Source organism: Mustela erminea, chromosome 4 (genome assembly GCF_009829155.1).
Source record: "Mustela erminea isolate mMusErm1 chromosome 4, mMusErm1.Pri, whole genome shotgun sequence".
In the NCBI taxonomy this organism is placed as follows: domain Eukaryota; kingdom Metazoa; phylum Chordata; class Mammalia; order Carnivora; family Mustelidae; genus Mustela; species Mustela erminea.
The window spans coordinates 121452169-121476821 of record NC_045617.1 but is presented as its reverse complement, the minus strand read 5'-3'; the positions used below and the strand labels follow the sequence as shown (position 1 = coordinate 121476821).

The window sequence follows — 24653 nt, the reverse complement described above, 5'->3', positions numbered from 1 at the left end:
CTTAGGGCCCCAGGTGCCTGTTTTAGGAGAGACCCCTGCAACTTGTGCCAGGCTCTCCTTCTCCACTCATCTGGGAACCACTACCTCTCAGACAAGAGAAGCCAGCATCACCCATATTGGACCTGGAAGCAGAGTGTGGGGCTCAGAGCAGCAAACTGGTGAGGCAATCTGAGGGCAGATTTGGGGTCAGCTGAGATCTTGCACTTTTGAGTTAGAGATGCTTATGAAGTCTCCGGTTTTCAAGAAGGTGAGTGGGTTCTGAAGATACTTGTTTGGCAACAAGGGTAAAGCTCAGAGCTGCTGGCTGTGAGGAGGAGGCTGAGATCATGGTAGGGTTGGGGTGGTGGTGCTGGATAATAATGAGGGCAGCATTTTACTTATTTATTTAATGACATTTCTGTAGCATTCCCAGAACCAGGTACTGTTCTAATGACATAATTTCATAGGATTCACATACATAAATTGAGAGGATTCTGTTTATACCTTGGGGTATACCTTATACTCTTACTATCCCCATTTTGCAGATGAGGCAGAGTGGATCAAGAAACTTGTCAAAGAAAGTCACACAGAAAGTGGCTGAGAGGGGAGGAGATGTCAGCAGTCCAGAATCTGTCCTTTAAGACCACTAACTGCCTCCCATATATGTAAGTGGTGTGAAGCCCTTCTTTCTGAGCAGGGCTCATGTTACCCTCTGCTGCTCCTACCCTGCTGGGATCCTTTATTCTGAGGCAGAAGCTCCTCAGGGATAGAGAGGATGAGGATTGTAAACCCATCATGGAAAATTAACAGGGCATTGGATGTGTGAATGGCCAGGTCTTTGTCCTGAACAGAAAATGGCTGGGTAGGGGGATGGGACTGAAGTTCAGGTGAAATGAACAAGCAAAGGACCCCAGGACAACATGACTATGGTGGGAGCCACAGTGTCCTTGAGAAGGATGCAGTCTGACTCATGCTTCTCAGTCATTCCCTGGTAATAATTAGGGAGCAGCAGAAGAACAGCACACAGGAGCTGGTGAGTTCTTCATGGAGAAGGACCTGAGTATATGCCCTGTGTCTCTGGGCATCTGTGGTGTCCTGTGACTCATGCAGACATGTTGTAGGCCCCTGTGCTGAGGCGAGAAGGGTCTGGTCCTGTGGGCAGAACAGTCTGGGAAAGTTTCCAAAGGCCTGGGCAGGCTTTCCTCACATCAGGGTTGTGGGGCCCCCACCTCATCAGCATACTGAGCTGTAGGAAAGGCTGTGCTACTGCTGGGGACTGTTGCCAGCCCTGAGCCCTGCTGTCTGCTCTGAGGCCCAGACCTGTGGGCTGGCCCTGCTTCCTCTGTGGAGGTCTTCACCTTTCTCCTGCAATGTCTCTCCCCAGCTCTGAGGAAATGGAGGATTGCTGCAGGGGCTCTTTTCTCTCCTATCTCCCCTCCCAACTCCTCCTCTTCTAGCTGCCTGCTGGGTGGTCTGAGGTGAGTGTGTCCCCTCCCCCTTCCTGTGTCTCCCAGAGGTGGGTGAGAGGACCCAGGAGCTCTGGTAGTGTCTCCATCAGGACACATGGCTATTGGTGGAGGCCCTGGCTCTAAAAAGATTCTGGAGATCCTTGAACTGCTAATTGTAATTAAACATTTAAGAAGAGTTCTTAAGCCATAAAAAAAAAAAAAAAAGACATAGGATCATGACAGTTGTCTAATGAGAAGTTTATGTCTTTTTAAAAATTTTTTATAAACATATAATATATTTTTATCCCCAGGGGTACAGGTCTGTGAATCGCCAGGTTTACACACTTCACAGCACTCACCAAAGCACATACTCTCCCCAATGTCCATAACCCCACCCCCCCTTCTTCCAAGAGATTAAGAGTCACTTATGGTTTGTCTCCCTCCCAATCCCATCTTGTTTCATTTATTCTTCTGAAGTTTATGTCTTATAAAGTAAAAAATGTGAATTTCACTATGAGAAGTATGAAAATGAGTTTTCCCTCATTTCATGTTCCCTGGCTCTATTGGTATCTAACCACTTATTTTGTTATTAATTCATTACACCCACAGATACTGACAGGGTGTCCAGTGTGTGTTAGGTGCTACTCTATGTACAAAGTGACAGAGCATCTGTCTTCACAGAGCCCGTTCTGGCAGGTGACAGGGAGTACTAAATACCACAACCCCATACAATCTACGACTGTTGGAGGAGTGGAGAGCATGGGACAAGGAAGTAGAGGAGGGTGTGGAAGAGAGAGACACAGGAGGGCTGTGGGCAGGCTGTAACGCTCCATAAAGTGGCCAATGTAGGTAGTGAGATGGGAATGAAGCGTGGTGGAGGCAGTGTGTCATCCTGTGAGGATCCCCCTGGATTGAGGGTTTCTATCATGCGGAGCATCCAGAGCAAAGCTGGAAGTGTGCTTGTGTGTTCAGGGAGCCTAGGAAGTAAGTGTTGGCTGTAGCAGAGGGAAGGAGAGGGCGAGAAGCAAGGTTTGGGGGGTCAGAGAGCAGTAGCAGGTCATCCCTATAGGGCCTGTGGGCCATATGAGGAACTGTGGAGCCATTGCCGGGCTTTGAGCAGAGGAGGGACATGGTTTTGCTTTTGGATTGAAAGAGTCACGCACATAGGTTTGGGAGAAAATTGTCACAGGGAGTGTAGTCACTCTCATCCCACAGGTGGGACATATAGTGACTCAGCCAAAGTTGAGTAGCACAAGGGGTGAGAATGAAGATGTGGTCCATCCTCAGTCACTCTTCTGAGGTCCAGCATCGGTGTTTTTGCAGAAGTGTCCTGTCGTGACATGTCCGTCAGTTCTCAGAAGACCAAAGACTGTGAAGGGCTGGCGGCAGTGAAGTGAACCTTTTGTTGTAAGAAGTCATGATTTGTGTCCTATAGGTGATGGAGTGGGGTCAGGCTTTAACAGAAATACCTGTGGACTCTAGGTTTAGTGTAAATGTAATTTACCAGAGTACTAAGATATGGGGACAAATATCTAACTTAGGAGTAGGTGTGGGTAAGTTCCTGAGTTGGCTGAATGAGCAGAGAGGACCCACCTAGGCCACAGGTTTTTTGTGGTCAGTTTTCAGTCCTGTCCTGAGAGGAGGCATGTTAGAGTTATGGATCTGAGTGTGGTCCCTGGAACATTAGTAAAAGAGTTCCCACCACCCCCTTAGAAATACATGTTCTTAGACCCACCCCAAAACTACTGAACCAGGAGCTCTGGGGGTGGAGCCCAGGAGTCTGTGTTTCACAGGACTTTCTGGTGATTCTGATGCCTGTGGAAAGTTAGAACCACTGAGTTAGAGAGTCCTTCTTGGAAGGGCCTGGAGTCAGGAACACAGGCTGCTGAGGGAGTCTCTTTGACATCATTGCTGGGTCTCAAGTATGTGGTAAGAGGATCTTGCCCAGGTACAGAGTGGTAAAAGCTGAGTCCTTCAGGTCAAAACCTCCTAACTGACTCTTACCCCCACTTGTCTGGGCCTCCCACCTGACGGTGTTCCCTTCCCTGTCCTGCATCTCTCTTGCTTTCTCACCCTTATGTCTGTGTCCACAGAGGAGTTGTGGTGATTGGCTCCACAGAACCCATTGTGGCGGTGCTGGGTGGGGACATCATGCTGCCATGTCGTGTCCTTGAGTGTGGAGACCACGGAGCTCTGGTGGTTTCGCTCCAAGTTCTCAGAAGCAGTGTTCATCTATCAAAACCAGCGGGAGCAGAGAGAGACGTAATTGGGCCCAGTACACAGGGAGGACTTCACTGGTGAAGGAATTCCTCACCTGGGGAGAGGCCATCCTGCACATCCACAAGGTTCAGGCTTTTGACAATGGGCTATATACCTGCTTCTTCAGAAAGGGAAGCTTCTATGAACCTGCCAGTTTGGAACTGAAGGTGGCAGATGGGTCGTTGACCTATATTTAGGGTGCTGTAGTATTGGAGCTGGGAAAAAACTTGGGACCGAGTAAATCAGCCCCTCATTTTACAGCTGAAGGAAAGGAGGTGTCTTCACTTACTCATTAATTCAGTGTGCATATAGAATCCCCATGAAGTCTCAGCTCCCCTTCTGGGTACAGGGAGGCATTACTGAACCAAATCACGATCCTTGCTCTGTAGAGTTTATTTTCTAAAAGCAATAAAAGTGTAAACAGTTGGGTTGTAGAGGATGTTTAGTAGTGGTGAGTAAGCATTTGGAGAAGTGGCTATCTGGGGGTGAGAGTTCCAAGCAGAAGAACACCTCTGTGAAATAACTGAGTTAGGCATGTGGCAGGTGTGCTGGGCACACAGGGAGGCCACATGGTTGGTGAGAAAGGTGAATAGTGGGGTGGGGAGAAGTGAGAATCCTGGCATAAACAGGTGTTTCTGGAGGAGGTGCACAGAAAGAGATTGATCACAAACTTTCGTGAGTAGCACATACTTGAGAAGGTACTTGGGATCACTAATCTCTTCCAAAGGGCCTTTCTGGTTTGTGGTCTGGACTATGAGGGGGCACAGAGAGCATGGTGATTGTGGTTGTGAATAGTTAACCGTATAGTCCTGGGGCTGGAGTGCGTGTTCCAGGGGAATGCAAGAGTGGAAACTGGGGAGAAATGGACGGCTGTTTAGTTGGGGAGAGGTAGATGTGAGAGTATAGAAGGCTTTTTGTGTTTGAATGTAGAGGTGAGGAAATTTTAAACAGAATGGTGTAGGGTGGGTGGTTTGCTTTGACAGTGTGGAGGGAGGATAGATGGAAGGTGAGGAGACTGAAAGCATGAATGTGTTCCACAGAGAAAGATTGGCTGTCTGACTTCATGTGGGGGCTCTGGGGTGGGAGATATTTGGCTTCAGAGAGGTTTAGAAGCTAGACACAAATGAGTCAGTAGATTTGGTGATAGGTGAAGGGGGAGGAGGGGACTACAGAGGAAACTAGGATTTCTCTTTTGCCAATTGTTTAACTGTAGTAGAAATATTGATAATTATATGTTATTTCCCAATTGTCGTGCTGCTCCGTAACACACAGTATGGAGCTCTCAGTGGCAGATAGCTATTTTTTAACTTGGGAATTAAGTGAGTTGGGCTAATCTAGGCTGTGTTTGGCTTCTTCTTTTTCTCTTCATTTTTCCAGTTTTATTTTTTTTAATTTAAATTCAATTAGCCAACATATTAGCCATCATTAATTGCAGATGTAGAGTTCAATAAGTCATCTGCTGCATATAACACCCCGTGCTCATGTAGTTGGCTGCCTTCTTTTTATTATGTTGTGTTAGTTACCATATAGTACATTAGTTTTTAAAAGTTTCAATATTTTATTTAGCCCATTATATCCAAAATGCTAACATTTTTCAACATGGAATAATTTTTTTTGATTAATAAAATTTTTCTTCGGTGTTCCAAGATTCATTGTTTATGAAGCACAGTCAGTGTTCCACATGCCATCCATAATACCCAACAGCAGGCTCATCTTATCCCCCATCCTCTTCACCTCCAAAATCCTCAGTTTGTTTCTCAGAGTCCATAGTTTCTCATGGTTTATGTCTCCCTCCAATATCCCCAACTCACTTCTCCTCTCTAACTCCCAATGTCCTCTGTGTTGTTCCTTATGCCCCACAAGTAAGTGAAACCATATGATAATTGATTCTCTCTGCTTGACTTATTTCACTCAGCATAATCTCTTCCAGTCCGGTCCATGTTGATACAAAGGTTGGATATTCATCCTTCCTGATGAAGGTGTAATATTCCATCGTGTATATGGACCACATCTTCATTATCCATTCATCTGTTGAAGGGCATTTTGTCTCTCTCCACAGTTTGGTGACCGTGACCATTGCTGCTATGAACATTGGGGTACAGATGGCTCTTCTTTTCACTCCATCTGTATCTTTGGGTTAAATACCCAGTAGTGTGAGGAGACAAGATGGCAGGGAAGTAGGAGGAGGCGCCCATTCAACCTGCACCCTAAAGTGAGCTGATTACCTTCCAAAGATCTCCAATCACCCACGAAATCAGGCTGAGATCAGAATTATACACGTCTGGATCTCTACTGGAGCAGAAGATGCCAGTGGACAGGTAAAGTGGAGTGGGAAAGTCGGACTGATATCGGAAGATAAACAAAAGGGGGAGGGAGCCACCAGAGGCGATCCGTTGGAAAGTAATATCCCAATACGAGAGTGCCCTGCGCCTGGGGACCAGCATTAACTCAGGAGTCTGGTAGAAAGCACTCAAAAAGAGCAAAGGATCACGGGGGGGGGGGATTGCGGGAATCGGGGTGTTAGGGTTGGGGCTTAAGTCCCCAGACCCAGGACAGCCACCCCTGGCACAGAGCCAGAGAGAGTGCGGCAGAGAAACCAGGTCTTGGTCCCTGAACCACCAGCTCGCCTGAGAGAGTGCGTGGGGCCCGGCTCCCGTGAGGGGCTGGGAGCCTCTCCAGCCAACAGAAGCACAGCCTTTTTGCAGTCCCCACGCAAGTGCCCTGCTGTGCCATCAGAGTCCGAGTCGTGCCCCGCGCCCTCCCCTGAGAGAGGTGCACAAAAACGCCAGCCCGGTGCTCTGGGACTGGAAAGACCAGGCACTCCCAGCCTGAGCCAATGGGAAAATCTCGTGTGTGATCGCTGCTTGGAACTTCTCTGGCAGTCTGGAGCTGCCCAGACAGCCATCGCTGCCGTGGTTTGGGGTACAAGCAAAAAATCCTGAGTTCCTGGGGACCGCAACTGGGAACCTGCTCTGCCAGTGGCCAAGCATATGGGCTCTGAGGCTGGACTGAGGCTTCTCTCTGAGAGGGAGATCAGGGTGCAGTTTGCTTTCCTCTAAACCTACAAAACCATCAAAAGCGGTCAAGGCGAGAGAGAAAAACAAAAGTGAACAAATATAAAAACCTCCACAGAACAAAAGCCTGAAAAAACCAGTTTCCTCAGAGCCCACCCCCCTTGAGGGGGGCGGGAGGACTTAGCTGAGAGAACTTCAGGGACTGAAAACCCACGTGGCAGGCCCCTCCCCCAGAAAACAAACCAGGAAAGGAAAAAAAAAAAAACCCACGACAAGAGAACAACCACCACTACTTCATAGGACAATTTTTATTATTAATTAATTATTATTAATTATAATAATTAATTATAATTATTATATATAATATTATATATAATTATATATTATATTAATTATAATAATTAATTATTATTCTGGCTCATTTTTTTTATATAGTTAATTTTTTATTCTTATATAGATAATTTTTTAACCTATTTATCGTCACAGTGAGATGTCCAGTACATCAAATTCCATAATAACCTTCTAACCTGAACTTTTTGATACATACACCTGTGTTTTCCTTTTGCATTTCTATTTTTTAAATTTCTTTTTTTTAAATTTTAGTTTAGTTTATTCCTTTTTTAAATTTTTATTTTCTAATATTCATATAGAGTTAAACTTCAAGGTAATCCCCTTTCCCAAATCAATGCTACCCCTGTAGGTAAACCAATTCCTAATCCCCCCTTATCTTAAGAAAGTTGAGTCCTTTAACAAAGATATCAAGATACATCCAGGAAGAATCAAAACAACCTTTCTCACCGACACTGAGAATTTACAACCACTCTCCCATCTTTTTCTAACACCAGTATTTCTGTGTTTTTGTGTTTGTCCTGATAGTATATAAATCTTACACTCAGGTTCTTTTTGACGAGGTTCTTCCTTTATTTGCATATATATATATATATATATATGTAAATATATATATTTTTTTCTCTTGTCATATACTTTTATCAGTCTTTTTGTTTGTCTGTGTCTGTATACTTCATAAATCTTACCTTGGGGCCCATTTGGGCTAAACCTTCTCTTTTATCTCACCTTTCTTTCCTGTCTCTCTCCTTCTCTCTTTTTTTTTTCTTTTCCTTTTCTTTTTCCTCTCATTTGGGTGGGGAACCCTGATTGCTCAGAAGCATTCCAGGGTGCACCTTGACTGCACCACAGTTGATACACCCAGCTACACCCGCTCAGCCATCTCTCACCAAAATGACTAGGAGGAGGAATGCCCAACAGAAGAAAAATACAGAGGATGGACCTTCTGCAACAGAGCTAATGGCTATCAACATAGACAATATGTAGGAAAGAGAATTCAGGCTAACAATTATCCAAGCAATAGCTAGGTTGGAGAAAGCCATGGGTGACCAAACGGAATTGATTAGGGCCGAACTGAAAACGACCAGAGATCATGTTTTCAATATTAGGGAAGAGCTGAAAGCTACCAGGGATGACTTCACAATGCTCTCAATGAGTTCTAATCTAATCAAAATTCTCTCAACGCTAGAGTAACTGAGACAGAAGATAGAATTAGTGATCTGGAGGACAAACAGATAGAGAGAAAGGATCAGGAGGAAGCCTGGAACAAACAGCTTAGAAGCTACGAAAACAGAATCAGGGAAATAAATGATGGCATGAAAAGTTCCAACATCAGAATTATTGGAATCCCTGAAGGGGAGGAGAAAGAAAGAAGTCTAAAAGATAGAGTGGAACAAGTTCTTCATGAAAATTTTCCAAATCTCGTGAATGGATCCTGCGTTCATGTACTAGAGGCCGAAAGGTTTCCCCCCAAGATTACAGATTCTCGAAAGTCCTTGAGACACCTAATAGTAAGAATGAAGAATTATAATTGTAGGCAGAACCTCTTGAAAGCAGCTAGGACAAAGAAGATCCTTACGTACAGAGGAAAGCCCATCAGAATAACATCAGACCTGTCCACAGAGACCTGGCAAGCCAGAAAGGGCTGGCAAGACATACTCAGGGCACTGAATGAGAAGAACATGCAGCCAAGAATACTTTATCCAGCAAGACTGACGTTTAAAATGGATGGAGAGATAAAGAGTTTCCAGGACCGGCAAGGCTTAAAAGACTATGCAACCACCAAGCTGATACTGCAGGAAATATTAAGGGGGCTTCTTTAAAGGAGGAAAAAGCCCAAGAATAGCATTGAACAGAAATATAGAGACAGTCTACAGAAAGAAAGACTTCAAAGGTAACACGATGTCAATAAAAACGTATCTATCAATAATCACCCTCAATGTGAATGGCCTAAATGCGCCCATAAAACAGCACAGGGTTGCAGACTGGATAAAATGACAAGACCCATCCATATGTTGTCTACAAGAGACCCATTTTGAACCTAAAGATGAACCCAGACTGAAAGTGAAGGGATGGAGAAGCATCTTTCATGCCAATGGGCCTCAAAAGAAGGCTGGGGTAGCGATTCTCATATCAGACAAATTAGATTTTAAACTAAAGACTGTAGTCAGAGATCCAGAAGAACACTACATCATTCTTAAAGGGACTATCCACCAAGATGATCTAACAATTGTAAATATCTATGCCCCCAATAAGGGAGCAGCCAATTACATAAGAGAACTGTTAATCAAGATAAAGAGTCATATTGATATGAATACACTAATCGTTGGAGATCTTAACATGCCTCTCTCATAAATAGACAGATCATCGAAGCAGAAAATCAATAAAGAAACAAGAGCTTTGAATGACACATTGGACCAGATGGACCTCATAGATATATATAGAACATTCCACCCTAAAACAACAGAATACTCATTCTTCTCGAGTGCACATGGAACTTTCTCCAGAATAGACCACATACTGGGTCACAAATCAGGACTCAACCGATACCAAAAGACTGAGATGATTCCCTGCATCTTCTCAGATCACAATGCTTTGAAACTGGAGCTCAATCACAAGGAAAAGTTCCGAAGGAACTCAAACACCTGGAAGCTAAAGACCACCTTGCTTAAGAATGCTTGGACCAACCAGGAGATCAAGGAAGAACTGAAACAATTCATGGAAACCAATGAGAATGAAGACACTTCGGTCCAAAACCTATGGGATACAGCAAAGGCGGTCCTAAGGGGGAAATACATAGCCATCCAAGCCTCCCTCAAAAAAATTGAAAAATCCAGAACACGGCAGCCGTCTCTACACCTTAAAGAAGTGGAGAATCAACAGCAAATCAAACCAACTCCACATATAAGAAGGGAAATCATCAAGTTTAGAGCTGAGATCAATGAGGTAGAAACCAGAGATACAGTAGAAAGTATCAATGAAACTAGAAGCTGGTTTTTTGAAAGAATCAATAAGATCGATAAACCATTGGCGACACTAATCCAAAAGAAAAGAGAGAAAGCTCAAATACTTAAAATTATGAATGAAAAGGGAGAGATCACAATGAACACCAAGGAAGTAGAAACAATCATCAGAAGTTATTATAACAGTTATATGCCAATAAGCTAAGCAACCTAGATGAAATGGATGCATTCCTGGAAATCTATAAACTCCCAAAATGGAATCAGGAACAAATTAACAACCTGAATAGACTGATATCTAGTAAAGAGATTGAAGCGGTGTTCAAAAACCTCCCAATAAACAAGAGCCCAGGACCTGATGGATTCCCTGTGGAATTCTACCAAACTTTCAAAGAAGAAATAACACCTATTCTCCTGAAGAAAATTTCAAAAAATTGAAGCAGAAGGAAAACTTCCAGACTCTTTCTATGAAGCCAGCATTGCTCTGACCCCCAAACCAGGCAAAGACCCTACCAAAAAGGAGAATTTCAGACCAATATCACTGATGAATATGGATGCTAAGATTCTCAACAAGATCCTAGCCAACAGGATCCAATAGCACATTAAAAAGATTATCCACCATGACCAGGTGGGATTCATCCCTGGGCTACAAGGATGGTTCAACATTCGCAAATCAATCAATGTGATAGAACAAATTAATAAGAGAAGAGAGAAGAACCACATGGTCCTCTCAACTGATGCAGAAAAAGCATTTGACAAAATCCAGTATCTGTTCCTCATTAAAATGCTTCAAAGTATAGGGATAGAGGGAACATTCCTGAACCTCAGCAAACCTATCTATGAAAGACCCAAAGCAAATATCATCCTCAAAGGGAAAAAGCTTGCGTCCTTCCCGTTGAGATCAGGAACACGACAAGGATGCCCACTCTCACCACTCTTGTTCAACATAGCATTAGAAGTCCTAGCATCAGCAATCAGACAACAAAGAGAAACAAAAGTTATCCAAATTGGTAATGAAGAAATCAAACTCTCTCTACTCGCAGATGACATGATTCTTTATATGGAAAACCCAAAATACTCCACCCCCAAACTACTAGAACTCATACAGCAATTCAGCAACGTGGCAGGATACAAAGTCAATGTGCAGAAATCAGTGGCTTTATTATACACTACAATGAAAGTACAGAAAGGGAAATTAGAGAATCGATTCCATTTACTATAGCACCAAGAACCATAAGATACCTGGGAATAAACCTAACCAAAGAGGTAAGGGATCTGTACTCAAGGAACTACAGAACACTCATGAAGGAAATTGAAGAAGACACAAAGTGATGGAAGACCATTCCATGCTCTTGGATCAGAAGAATAAACATTGTTAAAATGTCTATACTGCCTAGAGCATTCTATACTTTTAATGCCATTCCAATCAAAATTCCACCAGCATTCTTCAAAGAGCTGGAGCAAATTATTCTAAAATTTGTATGAAATCAGAATGGACCCTGAATCGCTACAGAAATGTTGAAAAACAAAAATAAAGCTGGGGGCATCACGTTACCTGATTTCAAGCTTAACTACAAAGCTGTGATCACCCAGACAGCATGGTACTGGCATAAAAACAGACACATAGACCAGTGGAACAGAGTAGAGAGCCCAGATATGGACCCTCAACTCTATGGTCAAATAATCTTTGACAAAACTGGAAAAAATATACAGTGGAAGAAAGACAGTCTCTTTAATAAATGTTGCTGGGAAAACTGGACAGCTATATGTAGAAGAATGAATCTCGACCATTCTCTTACACCGTACACAAAGATAAACTCAAAATGGATAAAAGACCTCAATGTGAGACAGGAATCCATCAGAATCCTAGAGGAGAACATAGGCAGCAATCTCTTCGATATCAGCCACAGCCACTTCTTTCAATATATGTCTCCAAAGGCAAAGGAAACAAAAGGGAAGATGAACTTTTGGGACTTCATCAAAATCAAAAGCTTCTGCACAGTAAAGGAAACAGTCAAGAAAACAAAGAGGCAACCCACAGAATGGGAGAAGATATTTGCAAATGACAGTACAGACAAAAGGTTTATATCCAGGATCTATAATGAAATCCTCAATCTCAACACACACAAAATAGACAATCATATCAAAAAATGGGCAGAAGATATGGACAGACACTTCTCCAATAAAGACATACAAATGGCTATCAGACACATGAAAAAATGTTCATCACTAGCTATCAAGGAGTTTCAAAATAAAACTACATTGAGATATCACTTTACACCAGTTAGAATGGCCAAAATTAGCAAGACAGGAAACAACATGTGTTGGAGAGGATGTGGAGAAAGGGGAACCCTCTGACACTGTTGGTGGGAATGCAAGTTGGTGCAGCCTCTTTGGAGAACAGTGTGGGGATTCCTCAAGAAATTAAAAATAGAACTTCCCTATGACCATGCCATTGCACTCCTGGGTATTTACCCCAAAGATTCCGATGTAGTGAAAAGAAGGGCCATCTGTACCCCAATGTTTATAGCAGCAATGGCCACGGTCGCCTAACTGGAAAGAACTAAGATGCCCTTCAACGGATGAATGGATAAGGAAGATGTGGTCCATATACTCTATGGAGTATTATGCCTCCATCAGAAAGGACGAATACCCAACTTTTGTAGCAACATGGATGGGACTGGAAGATATTATGCTGAGTGAAATAAGCCAAGCAGAGAGAGTCAATTATCATATGGTTTCACTTATTTGTGGAGCATAACAAATAGCATGGAGGACATGGGGAGTTAGTGAGAAGGGGTTGGGGTAAATTGGAAGGGGAGGTGAACCATGAGAGACTATGGACTCTGAAAAACAATCTGAGGGTTTTGAAGTGTCGGGGGGGTGGGAGGTCGGGGTACCAGATGGTGGGTATTCTAGAGGGCACGGATTGCATGAAGCACTGGGTGTCGTGAAAAAATAATGATACTGTTGTGCTGAAAATAAATAAATAAAAAAAATACCCAGTAGTGCAATTGCAGGGTCATAGGGAAGCTCTATTTTTAATTTCTTGAGGAATCTCCATACTGTTCTCCAAGGTGGCTACACCAACTTGCATTCCCACCAACAGGTGAAGAAGGTTCCCCTTTCTCCACATCCTCTCCAACACACATTGTTTCCTGTCTTGCTAATTTTGGTCATTCTGACTGGTGTAAGGGGGTATCTCATGTGGTTTTGATTTGAATTTCCCTGATGGCTAACGATAATGAACAGTTTTTCATATGTCTGTTGCCATTTGTATGTCTTCTTTGGAGAAGTGTCTGTTCATATCTTCTGCCCATTTTTTGACTTGATTATCTCTTTCGTGTGTGTTGAGTTTGAGGAGTTCTTTAGAGATCCTGGATATCAGCCATTTGTCTGGAGTGTCATTTGCGAATATCTCTCCCATTCCGTGGGTTGCCTCTTTGTTTTTTTTTGACCACTTCCTTTGCTGTGCAGAAGCTTTTGATCTTGATAAAGTCCCAAAAGGTCATTTTTGCTTTGTTTCCTTTGCTTTTGGAGACATGTCTTAAGAGAAGTTGCTGTGGCTGATGTCAAAGAGATTACTGCCTATGTTCTCCTCTAGGATTTTGACAGATTCCTGCTTCATGTTGAGCTCTTTTATCTATTTCGAGTTTATCTTTTTGTATGTGTAAGAGAATGGTTGAGTTTCATTCTTCTACACATAGCTGTTCAATTTTCCAGAGCCATTTATTGAAGAGACTTTCTCTTTTCCACTGGATACTTTTTCCTGTTTTCTCAAAGATTTCATAGAGAAATTTCATACTTTCATACTTTCTCAAAGTATCATAGAGTTGTGGGTCCATATCTGGGCTCTCTACCCTGTTCCACTGTTCTATGTGTCTGTTTTTGTGCCAGTACCATGCTGTTTTGGTGACTACAGTTTTGTAGTAAAGCTTGAAATTAGGCAACGTGATCTCCCCAGTTTTGTTTTTCTTTTTCAACATTTCCTTAGCAAATCCAGGTCTCTTCTGGTTCCATACAAATTTTAGGATTGTTTCTTCAAGCTCTTTGAAAAATACTGGTGGAATTTTGATCGGGATGGCATTGAAAATAGATTGCTCTAGGCAGTATAGCTATTTTAACAATGTTTATTCTTTCAATCCATGAGCATGGAATGCTTTTCCAGTTTTTGTGTCTTCTACAATTTCTTTCATGAGTGTTCTGTAGTTCCTCGAGTACAGATAGTCCATCATTAGTTTTTGATGTAATGTTCAGTGATTTATTACTTGTGCATATCACCCAGTGCTTATCACAACATGTCCCCTCTTTAATACCCATCACTGGGCTAAACCATCCTCCCACCCTCTCCCCCTGAAACCTTCATATTGTTTCCCAGAGTCCATAGGCTCTCGTGGTTCATCTCCATCTCCAATTTCCCCCCTTCAGGTTTCCCTTCCTTCCCCTAATGTCTTCCATGATATTCCTTATGTTGCACATATGAGTGAAACCACATAATTGTCTTTCTCTGCTTAACTTATTTCACTTAACATAATCACCTCCAGTTTCATCCATGTCAGTGCAAATGGTGAGTATTCATCCTTTCTGATGACTGAGTAATATTCCACTTATATATGAATCACTTCTTCTTCATCCATTCTCTGTTGAAGGCATCTTGGCTCCTTCCACAGTTTGGCTGTTGTGGACATTGCTGCTATGAATATTGGCTTCTTTCACTACATCTGTATCTTTGGGGTACATACCCAGTAGTGCAATCAGAGGGTCATAGGGTAGCTCTGTTTTTAATTTTTTGAGGAATTAGCACACTATTTTCCCAAGTGGCTGCTCCAACTTGCATTCCCACTCCAACTTGCATCCCCCTTTCTCCATATCCTCTCCAAGATTTGTTGTTTCCTGCCTTGTTAATCTTTGCCATTCTATCCGATATAATGTGTGTGTGTGTATCTCAATGTGTGTGTGTGTGTGTGTGTGTGTGTGTGTGTGTGTGTATTTAAAGATTTCATTTATTTATTGGACAGAGAGAGAGAGATAGAGAGATAACAAGTAGGCAGAGCAGCGGGCAGTGAGAGAGGGGAAAGCAGGCTCCCCGCTGAGCAGAAAGCCTAATGCAGGGCTGGATCCCAGCACTCTGAAATCATGACCTGAGCCGAAGGTAGAGGTTTAACCCAGTGAGCCACCCAGGTGCCCCTCAATGTTGTTTTGTTATTTATTTCCCTGATGGCTAGTGATGTTGAACATTTTTTCATGTGTCTGTTAGTCATTTGTAGTAGCATTTGGCTACTCTTAACTGGGTTTGCTCATACATCTTTGGTCATGTTGGGGAAATATAATGAAAAAGAAATCTCTGAGAAATCTCCTTCAGACAGATAGTGGGAATGAAAACCCTTTTATTATAGAATTAGATTTACGAAAATGTGATGTGTTTCATAGGCAATCTTTGAAGAGATGCAAAGGCAAAGAAAATCTCTCTTTTCCATAGCCATACAGACACAGCTAATTACACATATGTTCTCAGGATAGATGGTTACTAGCTCTCAAGTAAGTGGACACGACAGCACATTCTGTCACAAAGAGTTCACCCTAGATTTACATAGTAATAGGGTGACCATTTATGTTAGGTAGTTGGCCTCATCCAGAAGAAAACAAATTCTCCCACTTTTATAACAGAAAGTGGCTTTACATGAGGATCCTGGTGCCCAAGGAGGTTAGGCCCATATCCTGGTACAGGAAGGAGGAGAGAGGGGTGTTGTCTTCCTTGAGTGAGCCAATCAAAGGGAAGTTTCCCAGATCTTTGAGATAGACATCCCTGGATCACAAAGCTGGCAAAAGCCCATCTTTGTTTTTCAACAGACTTACTTACATTTCACAGAGGAGAGAAAGCACCCACAGTCACAAGTTTTCTCAATAAATGATGAAAAACAAAAAAGGTCGGGACTCTCTTCTGTTATTTTCAACAGGGACAATCAGCCTCTTTGCCTTAATTTTTATTTGTCCTGACAGTGGAACTTGGCTGGGTTTTCTCAATGGTGTTGTTTAGCTGGCTCTTGGCTGGTCTAGGACAACTTTAGCTAGAAAGGCAGTGCTAGCCTGAGCATGTCCTTTTCATGCAAGAGGGCAAGGCAAATGGCAAAAGCAGTTTCCAACCACTGCTGGAGTCACATTTCCTGAACTCTCAGTGACTGAATCAAGTCACATGATGGAGCCTAGAAGCAATGTGTGAAGGCACTAACAGTATGTGGCTGAGGGTGACCTGGATGTAAGGAAGGCTGAAGGATTGGAATATTTTCATCATCAGGCTCTCAAAGATGGGACCAAGTATGAAACTGTTCAGGATTTGAGTTTGAAGCATCTGTGAGGAATTCAGGCAGAGGTAACCCTCAGGGATGTGGATATTAGGGAGGATGCTCAGGAGGTAGTTAGATTTTTTTGAAGGTGAAGTGATGTACCAAGTGGCAGTGGGTGTGCAGATGACCTGGAGAGTGTTTGAGGTGAGAAGAGCAGAGAAGGATGGAATCTGAGAGCACATTCCATGAGCTTTTTCCAATCTAGCCCACTGTTTCCACCCAGTTCTTGGAAACCTGGGGGTGATGGTGGTTCCTGGAGTCTATCGTGCATCTTGTGGTTATTCCAATGCTGACCTGCATGCCATATTGCTCGCTCTTTAGCCTTCAGAGCAACTAGTTCTGTCAACACTTTGAATTCAAAAGCCAGCTGCTCTGAGATTTCAAGAAAAGAAGTACATAAATAAATGGGGTCACTAAGGATAGGCGTGTCACCTTAGCTCCATAATACCAACCAGGGAGAGTGTGTTTTCTCCAGTTCCTGGAAGTTGTGATCACAAAGTGATGGGTAGAGGACTGGACAGATTATGTGTGAGAATGTGGTGGAATGAGCTGTCAATGCCCCCAGATAGTGATTGTGTTATCTGAGAAGGATTGGCCACTGTTACTCTAGAGTTTACCTCACATCCCTGCCTGGAATTATCTCTCTTTTTTGGGTTATTTCTCAAATATCTCTGTGTTCAACATCACCAGGTGTAGTAATGATGTTTTAATAATTATGAAATTTTATGTATTTTATCCCTGTAATTTTTTTAATACAGTGTATGTCAGCACATGGTAGGAGGTCATTTCCTTTCCAGCCTCTCCCCCCTCTGCAGTTAGTGTCACCTGTAGCCCAGAGGGCAGGCAAGGGTCAATAGATGAATGCTAGGCATGTTTGTTCTGACTGAGGTCTCACCAGGGTGTGCTCCCTTTCAGTCTGGAGGAAGGCACATCTGTATGCAGATAAGCTACTCAATTTCCTCTTACCTTATCTCCCCAGGCTCAACTCAGCCACTTTCTATGTCGCAGACCCTACACCAGGATGGAATTGGTGTACATGCATGTACATGGTGGACATGCTTCCCTTGTCAATTTTGTCTTCTTCTCTTAAGAATGTAAGGACTGTATGTGGTTATATATTTGAACCTCTTTTTATCTATTACACCATATGATCTTCTCAATTTCCAATGAAATGAGCATGGCAGATAATGTTTCCTGGAAAAAAATGAGAAAAAGAAAACTCAGAAGGTCAAAATATTTTGCAGTTTGGTGATAGTCTTGAGGCTGAAACATAGGCCTCTTGAGGTTGTGCTTCCCATAATGGCAGACTAGATTATCTGGGACCAACCTGTGCAAAGAAAACCAATAGAAAGGTTGCATTCTTTCTATCTATCTATCATCTATCTATCTATCTATCTATCTATCTATCTATCTATCTATCATCTATCTATCTATCAAATCCTATTTGAATATGTCAGAGGCCTACAAAGTTATAAAATATTTATCACCAAGATTTGGAAAAGAGGTGTCAAGAGAAGCAAGCTCAGTGTTTGGCATCACTACTCCTGTGTCAGTGTTGGTGATCTCAAAAATAGATGCCAGGAGTCCTAGAAGCTAATGGTTCCTCATCAGTGCCATGGGCTGAAGGAGCCTGAACTGCCAAAGAGTATCTAGTAAACAGAAAAAGCTTGTAACTAGGACTTGTAAAAGCTAAATAGACATGCCCTCACAGAAAATAAACACCAACATTTGATTGTCCTTAGCATAGCTATTTACCAGGACAAACACAGGTTCTCTATGAGTAAAGATAACACTATTAAAAGCCTCAAATTATCTCTAAATGCTTTGAAATACAAAGTCCAGCCTTAAAACAAAAATAATGCATATTAGAAAAGTTTTAACTTAAAAAATACACAATAGAAACAGGGACACAAGACATGCAATATATTAGAGGAGTACTTGAGGAGATAGAGGATGAGAATATTAAAAAAGCAACAAAATACATCAAGGCTCAGACTGATAAATATAATTGTTATGGACTGAATTTTTGTGTTGTTCCCACAAATGTATATGTTGAAGCTCTAACCTGCAGTGTGAAAATACCTGGAGTTGGGGCTTTCAGGAGGGAATTGTGTGTATGTAGAGCTCTCGTGATATGACTATTAACCTTATAAGAAGAGACACCAGAAATCCCTCTGTTCCCCATGTGAAGACAGTGAGAAGACAGCCATCTGTGTGCCAGGAAAGGAGCACTCAGCAAGAACTGAATTTTGGACCTCCTAGCCTCCAGAACCAAAGAAATAAATGTTTGCTGTTTAAGCCACTTTGTGATATTTTGTTACAGCACCCAAACAGACTAAGACAATAAAAAAAAGTCCAAAAAAAAAAAAAAAAGAATGTAAGGACTGCCCTTGGGAACACAGTTCTGCCTCCATTCTGACCCATTCTCTACTGTAGGTCACTGTTAGGGTTACCAACACCCTCTGAACCCACTGCTCAATTCATACTTTTAATTGGTGCATTTACAACCGAGAGGTCATTTATAAGGAGAGTCTGGAACAGGATAGTGACTTCCTAAATCAGAAACTGTTGTGTGTAGAATTTCAGAAACCAAGCTTACGACTCAGGTCTTCCTAGGTGGATGCTTGGTTCTGAATCCAGTTTCCCCTGAAATTCTTACTTTCTTGTCTATGGTTTTGATTTTCCTATTTCTTGCTAGACCTCTGGCATGTTGGTCTTTATTTTGCTTCCTCGTGCTCTGACTCCCTGTTGGAACTCAGTTTCTTCCTTTAAGCCTCCTTAGGTGTTGAGAAATTAAATACCTTAGAGCAGGTGATCTGAATCTGAGATGCAGGACCACCAGGATATTTATGGATTCCTGGGGGTGGGGTCTGTGAACCACCTGCAATTATATACAACATCTTTTGTATATTGTTGTGTAAGAAGAGTAATAACATATATGTTATAATCATATTAATTATTAAATATATATTATATATTAAATATTTAACATTATGATATGTGATATGTATGTGTTTTTAAAAACAGCTACTGATAATTGTTCACAACCATCATCTCTCTTTTTTAGGAAGATATTGCTCTTACCTGATGGGCTTAACTTGATTGGGTTTATTGGAGGCAAAGTGTGAAGATGCAAAAGGAGAAAACTAGAAGAGTTAAAATTCTTTACTAGGGAAAAGTGGATTTCAAATCAGGAAAGAAAAAAATGTGTTAGGAAAAGAGGAGGAGTGGAGAAGGAAAGTGGAGATCCTGAGATTCCTTTGGAGAGATTATCGGTGGATAAGAGTGGTGGAAGTGAGACCACAAATCTGTGGAAGTATACAAGAGGCATTATACAAGAAGGTGTGCAAGTTATTTGCATGTATGAAAAGTAATAAACTCCTGATACCTGTTTGAGAGATTTCTGAGGGGACTTATACTTTTTTTAAGCTGTTTGAAAGTAATCATGTAACCAGATTTGCCTCTGATAATGAGATCATCTTGATCTTCCAGTGGTATGGGGACAGGAGTGTGGTCTGGGGATCCTAAAGCAAGGAAAATTTATCCAGAGGTTCCTTTAGTACTGGGATCGGTTAAGAATCTGGGCCCTTTGAACCTGTGTAATATGTGCTTTTTCTTTTTGGCTGTTTCTGTTTACAATCAGGGATATAAACTGTCAATGTAGAGAAAGGGAAGCCAGAGGTGAAGGAAACCAGGAGTCCAGATGTGTGAGGCTCCTTAGAGAGCCTTGCTGATTCTTGGGATGTATGTGAAAAGTGATGATCAAAGAATCATATTTCACAGTTCCCCTTCTCTGCTGAATTGATGAGCATAATTTAATTCATTCATTAATTAATTTTAAAATATTTTCCCCATGAAGCGTACTGATAAAATATTTTTTATTATGTTATGTTAGTCATCATGCAGTACATCATTAGTTTAGTGTTCCATGATTCATTATTTGCATGTAACACCCAGTGCTCATCACAACATGTCCCCTCCTTAATATCTATCTCTAGGCCACCCCATCCTCCCACCCCCACCCTTCTGAAATCCTCAGATGCTTACTTGGAGTCCATAGTCTCTCATAGTTTGTCCCCTGTCTTATTCCCCTTACTTCAGTTTTCCCTTCTTTCCCCTAAAGTCTTCCATGCTATTCCTTATGTTGCACATATGAGTGAAACCATGTGATCGTTGTCTGCTTGACTTATTTCACTTAGTATAATCCCCTCCAGTTCCATCCAGGTCAATGCAAATGGGGGGTATTCATCCTTTCTGATGGCTGAATAATATTCCATTGTATATACGAACCACATCTGCTTTATATATTCATCTGCTGAAGGAAATCTTGGTTCCTTCCACAGTTTGGTTTTTTTTTTCTTGAATTAAAAAAAAAATATATTTTTAGGGGCCCCTGGGTGGCTCAGTTTCTTAAGCAGCTGCCTTTGGCTCAGGTAATGACCCTAGCATCCTTGGATCACACCCCACATTGGACTCCCTGCTCAGCGGGGACACTGCTTCTCCCTCTCCTCCATGCTCTTGCTGTCTCTCACTATCTCTGTCTCTCTCTCAAATAAATAGAATCTTTTAAAAAAAGATTGTATTTATTTGGTTATTTATTTAGAGCCATTGGAGTGGGTGGAGTGTTGAAAATCTCAAGCAGATTCCATGCTGAATCTGGAGCCTGATAGGGGGGCTGGATCCAACCACTCTGAGATTATGACCTGAGCCCAAATCAGGAGCCAGATGCTCAACTGACTGTTGCAGGTGCCAGTGTTTTAAAGTATGTGTTCTAAAGTATGCCTTGTGTACTTGTATTTTGATCTCCCCCATTCTTTTCAAGAAAACCTAACTTTTATGATGGATATGTGGATAAGGATTGAGAAAACATAATTTGAGTGGAATCTTGGCATAGATTCTTCTTTTCAGGTTGTTACACAGCCTCTCAGTGGTGTTAAGCTTTATGGCTTAGCTTTTATGGGAAGGCTGTAGGGTGATGCCCGTGTGTGTGTGTGTGTGTGTGTGTGTGTGTGTGTGTGTGTGTAATAAATGCATCAGGGAATGTTTCCAAAACATATTTCCCTGTAACCCTTGCATCAGTGTATTTCAGAAGACTAGATACAGACCCTAGTGATTTCAGACTTCTCAAAGCCTTAACAAGAAACATGGTTCTTTTGTAGATTGGCGGAAGGAGAAATTCCTGCCTTGTGAGTTACTTTGAGTTCTTTCTGGGTCCTCCTACTGCTGCTCCAGGGTGGCTTACCTCTCTTCAGCTTGCTATGGTGACACAGATGTTGGCCCCATCAGTGGTGGCGGGTGCAGATGGGGTGGTGAAAGCCACGTAGGTGGGTGGGTGGGTGTAGATGATTTCAGATGCTAAAGAGATACCCTTCAGTGTTGGAGTCCAGTCTTGTCCTCCCGGATCAGTTCTGTTTGGTGGGGTGTGTGCTTGAGTCACAAGATTCTAATATCAGGAGGTTTAACCCTGCCCACATGCATCTAGGTGTCTGGTGGTGGTGGTGGTTGATGTGTGCTTTATTATAGGGCAAGGGGAGACTTCAAATGATTGGCAATTGTCTCTGCAGTGTCTGTCACTCTGGATCCAGGGTCTGCAAATTCAAACCTTGCTGTGTCTGATGAAAAGTCTTGTGTGACCTGGAAGTATACAACTAAGGACCCAGAAAAACAGTGTAGCATCTTAGTTCAGGAGGGCATCAATCACGGTGCTGTTACTGGGTGGTGGAGATCAGGAATAGAGACAGAAGTAAGTGGGCTCTGGGGATCTGTAGGAGAGATGTGCCGAGGAAGGGCTGGTACAAGGAATCCCCAGAAAAGGTGATCTGTGTTGTGGGGATGTATGAACAAAGACTCCATTCCCTCCCTGATAATTCAAGACTCTTTGTTCCAATTCCCCACAGGGTAAGAGTTTTCCTGGACCTGAAGGAAGGGGATGTCTCATTCTACAACATGACTGATGGCTCCCACCTTTTCTCCTTCCCACTAACCTCTGGGACTCTGTTTCCATACTTCAGGTTGAGGTCTGGAGATGTGTCCCTGACCATCTGCTCTGGGGTGGGCGGGCCTGTGCAGACCCCTGAACCCCTTAACAACCCTTTTTGTTCTTCAGAGGAGCCTGTGAGCCTCTCAGGGCAGGGGTTCAGTTCAAGCTGTGGTGTTGATGGTGCTCTCCTAGGGGCTGAATCTCCATTACTCCCTTGGGGCCATGAAGCTATGCTCCCATAGGGTCCCAACAGGGTTCTAGATTCCTCATGGTGGCCTTTCGCAGAGCTTCAGAATCCCTGAGGTTAATGGCTCTAAAGTTAGTCCTGGAAGACCTGGTGTCTTGCCCTTCTCTTCTGGGTGTAGACTGCTGGGGTGTGGTTATGAGAATAGTTCATGCCTATGCTCAGGTATCAGAAGATAAATGTTGACTGTTTGAGCATATGTGGGATAGCCTGAATTTTGCTATTGAAAGTCATGTTTCTTTTTTTTTTTTTCCAGGAATTTCAAAATGCTTTTTATTTCTGCAGATGTTGAATACTTTTTACAATTAAAAAAATGATCTTTTACAAAAGTAAAATTGACAAATCTTGAAATTATAAAGGCAAAACGTGCAGGAACAAAATCTTTTTTTTTTAAAATTTTTTATTTTTTATAAACATATATTTTTATCCCCAGGGGTACAGGTCTGTGAATCACCAGGTTTACACACTTCACAGCACTCACCAAAGCACATACCCTCCCCAATGTCCATAATCCCACCCCCTTCTCCCAACCCCCCTCCCCCCAGCAACCCTCAGTTTGTTTTGTGAGATTAAGAGTCACTTATGGTTTGTCTCCCTCCCAATCCCATCTTGTTTCATTGATTCTTCTCCTACCCACTTAAGCCCCCATGTTGCATCACCACTTCCTCATATCAGGGAGATCATATGATAGTTGTCTTTCTCTGCTTGACTTATTTCACTAAGCATGATACACTCTAGTTCCATCCATGTTGTCGCAAATGGCAAGATTTCATTTCTTTTGATGGCTGCATAGTATTCCATTGTGTATATATACCACATCTTCTTGATCCATTCATCTGTTGATGGACATCTAGGTTCTTTCCATAGTTTGGCTATTGTGGACATTGCTGCTATAAACATTCGGGTGCACGTGCCCCTTTGGATCACTACGTGTGTATCTTTAGGGTAAATGCCCAATAGTGCAATTGCTGGGTCATAGGGCAGTTCTATTTTCAACATTTTGAGGAACCTCCATGCTGTTTTCCAGAGTGGCTGCACCAGCTTGCATTCCCACCAACAGTGTAGGAGGGTTCCCCTTTCTCCGCATCCTCGCCAGCATCTATCATTTCCTGACTTGTTGATTTTAGCCATTCTGACTGGTGTGAGGTGATATCTCATTGTGGTTTTGATTTGTATTTCCCTGATGCCGAGTGATATGGAGCACTTTTTCATGTGTCTATTGGCCATCTGGATGTCTTCTTTGCAGAAATGTCTGTTCATGTCCTCTGCCCATTTCTTGATTGGATTATTTGTTCTTTGGGTGTTGAGTTTGCTAAGTTCTTTATAGATTCTGGACACTAGTCCTTTATCTGATATGTTGTTTGCAAATATCTTCTCCCATTCTGTCAGTTGTCTTTTGATTTTGTTAACTGTTTCCTTTGCTGTGCAAAAGCTTTTGATCTTGATGAAATCCCAATAGTTCATTTTTGCCCTTGCTTCCCTTGCCTTTGGCGTTGTTCCTAGGAAGATGTTGCTGCGGCTGAGGTCGAAGAGGTTGCTGCCTGTGTTCTCCTCAAGGATTTTGATGGATTCCTTTCGCACATTGAGGTCCTTCATCCATTTTGAGTCTATTTTCGTGTGTGGTGTAAGGAAATGGTCCAATTTCATTTTTCTGCATGTGGCTGTCCAATTTTCCCAGCACCATTTATTGAAGAGGCTGTCTTTTTTCCATTGGACATTCTTTCGTGCCTTGTCGAAGATTAGTTGACTGTAGAGTTGAGGGTCTATTTCTGGGCTCTCTATTCTGTTCCATTGATCTATGTCTCTGTTTTTGTGCCAGTCCCATGCTGTCTTGATGATGACAGCTTTGTAATAGAGCTTGAAGTCCGGAATTGTGATGCCACCAACTTTGGCTTTCTTTTTCAATATCCCTTTGGCTATTCGAGGTCTTTTCTGGTTCCATATAAATTTTAGAATTATTTGTTCCATTTATTTGAAAAAGATGGATGGTACTTTGATAGGAATTGCATTAAATGTGTAGATTGCTTTAGGTAGCATAGACATTTTCACAATATTTATTCTTCCAATCCAGGAGCATGGA

The 24653-nt window shown here is 42.3% G+C and overlaps 1 protein-coding gene across 1 annotated transcript; it reads left to right on the top strand.

Moving 5' to 3' along the window:
* Positions 1–16310: 16310 nt before the first annotated feature.
* On the top strand, positions 16311–22571 carry LOC116589411 (butyrophilin subfamily 1 member A1-like). The gene is given in 4 exon segments (XM_032341368.1): positions 16311–16320; positions 21509–21535; positions 21914–22042; positions 22045–22571. Coding segments are annotated over 4 exon segments (693 nt in total).
* Positions 22572–24653: the final 2082 nt, after the last annotated feature.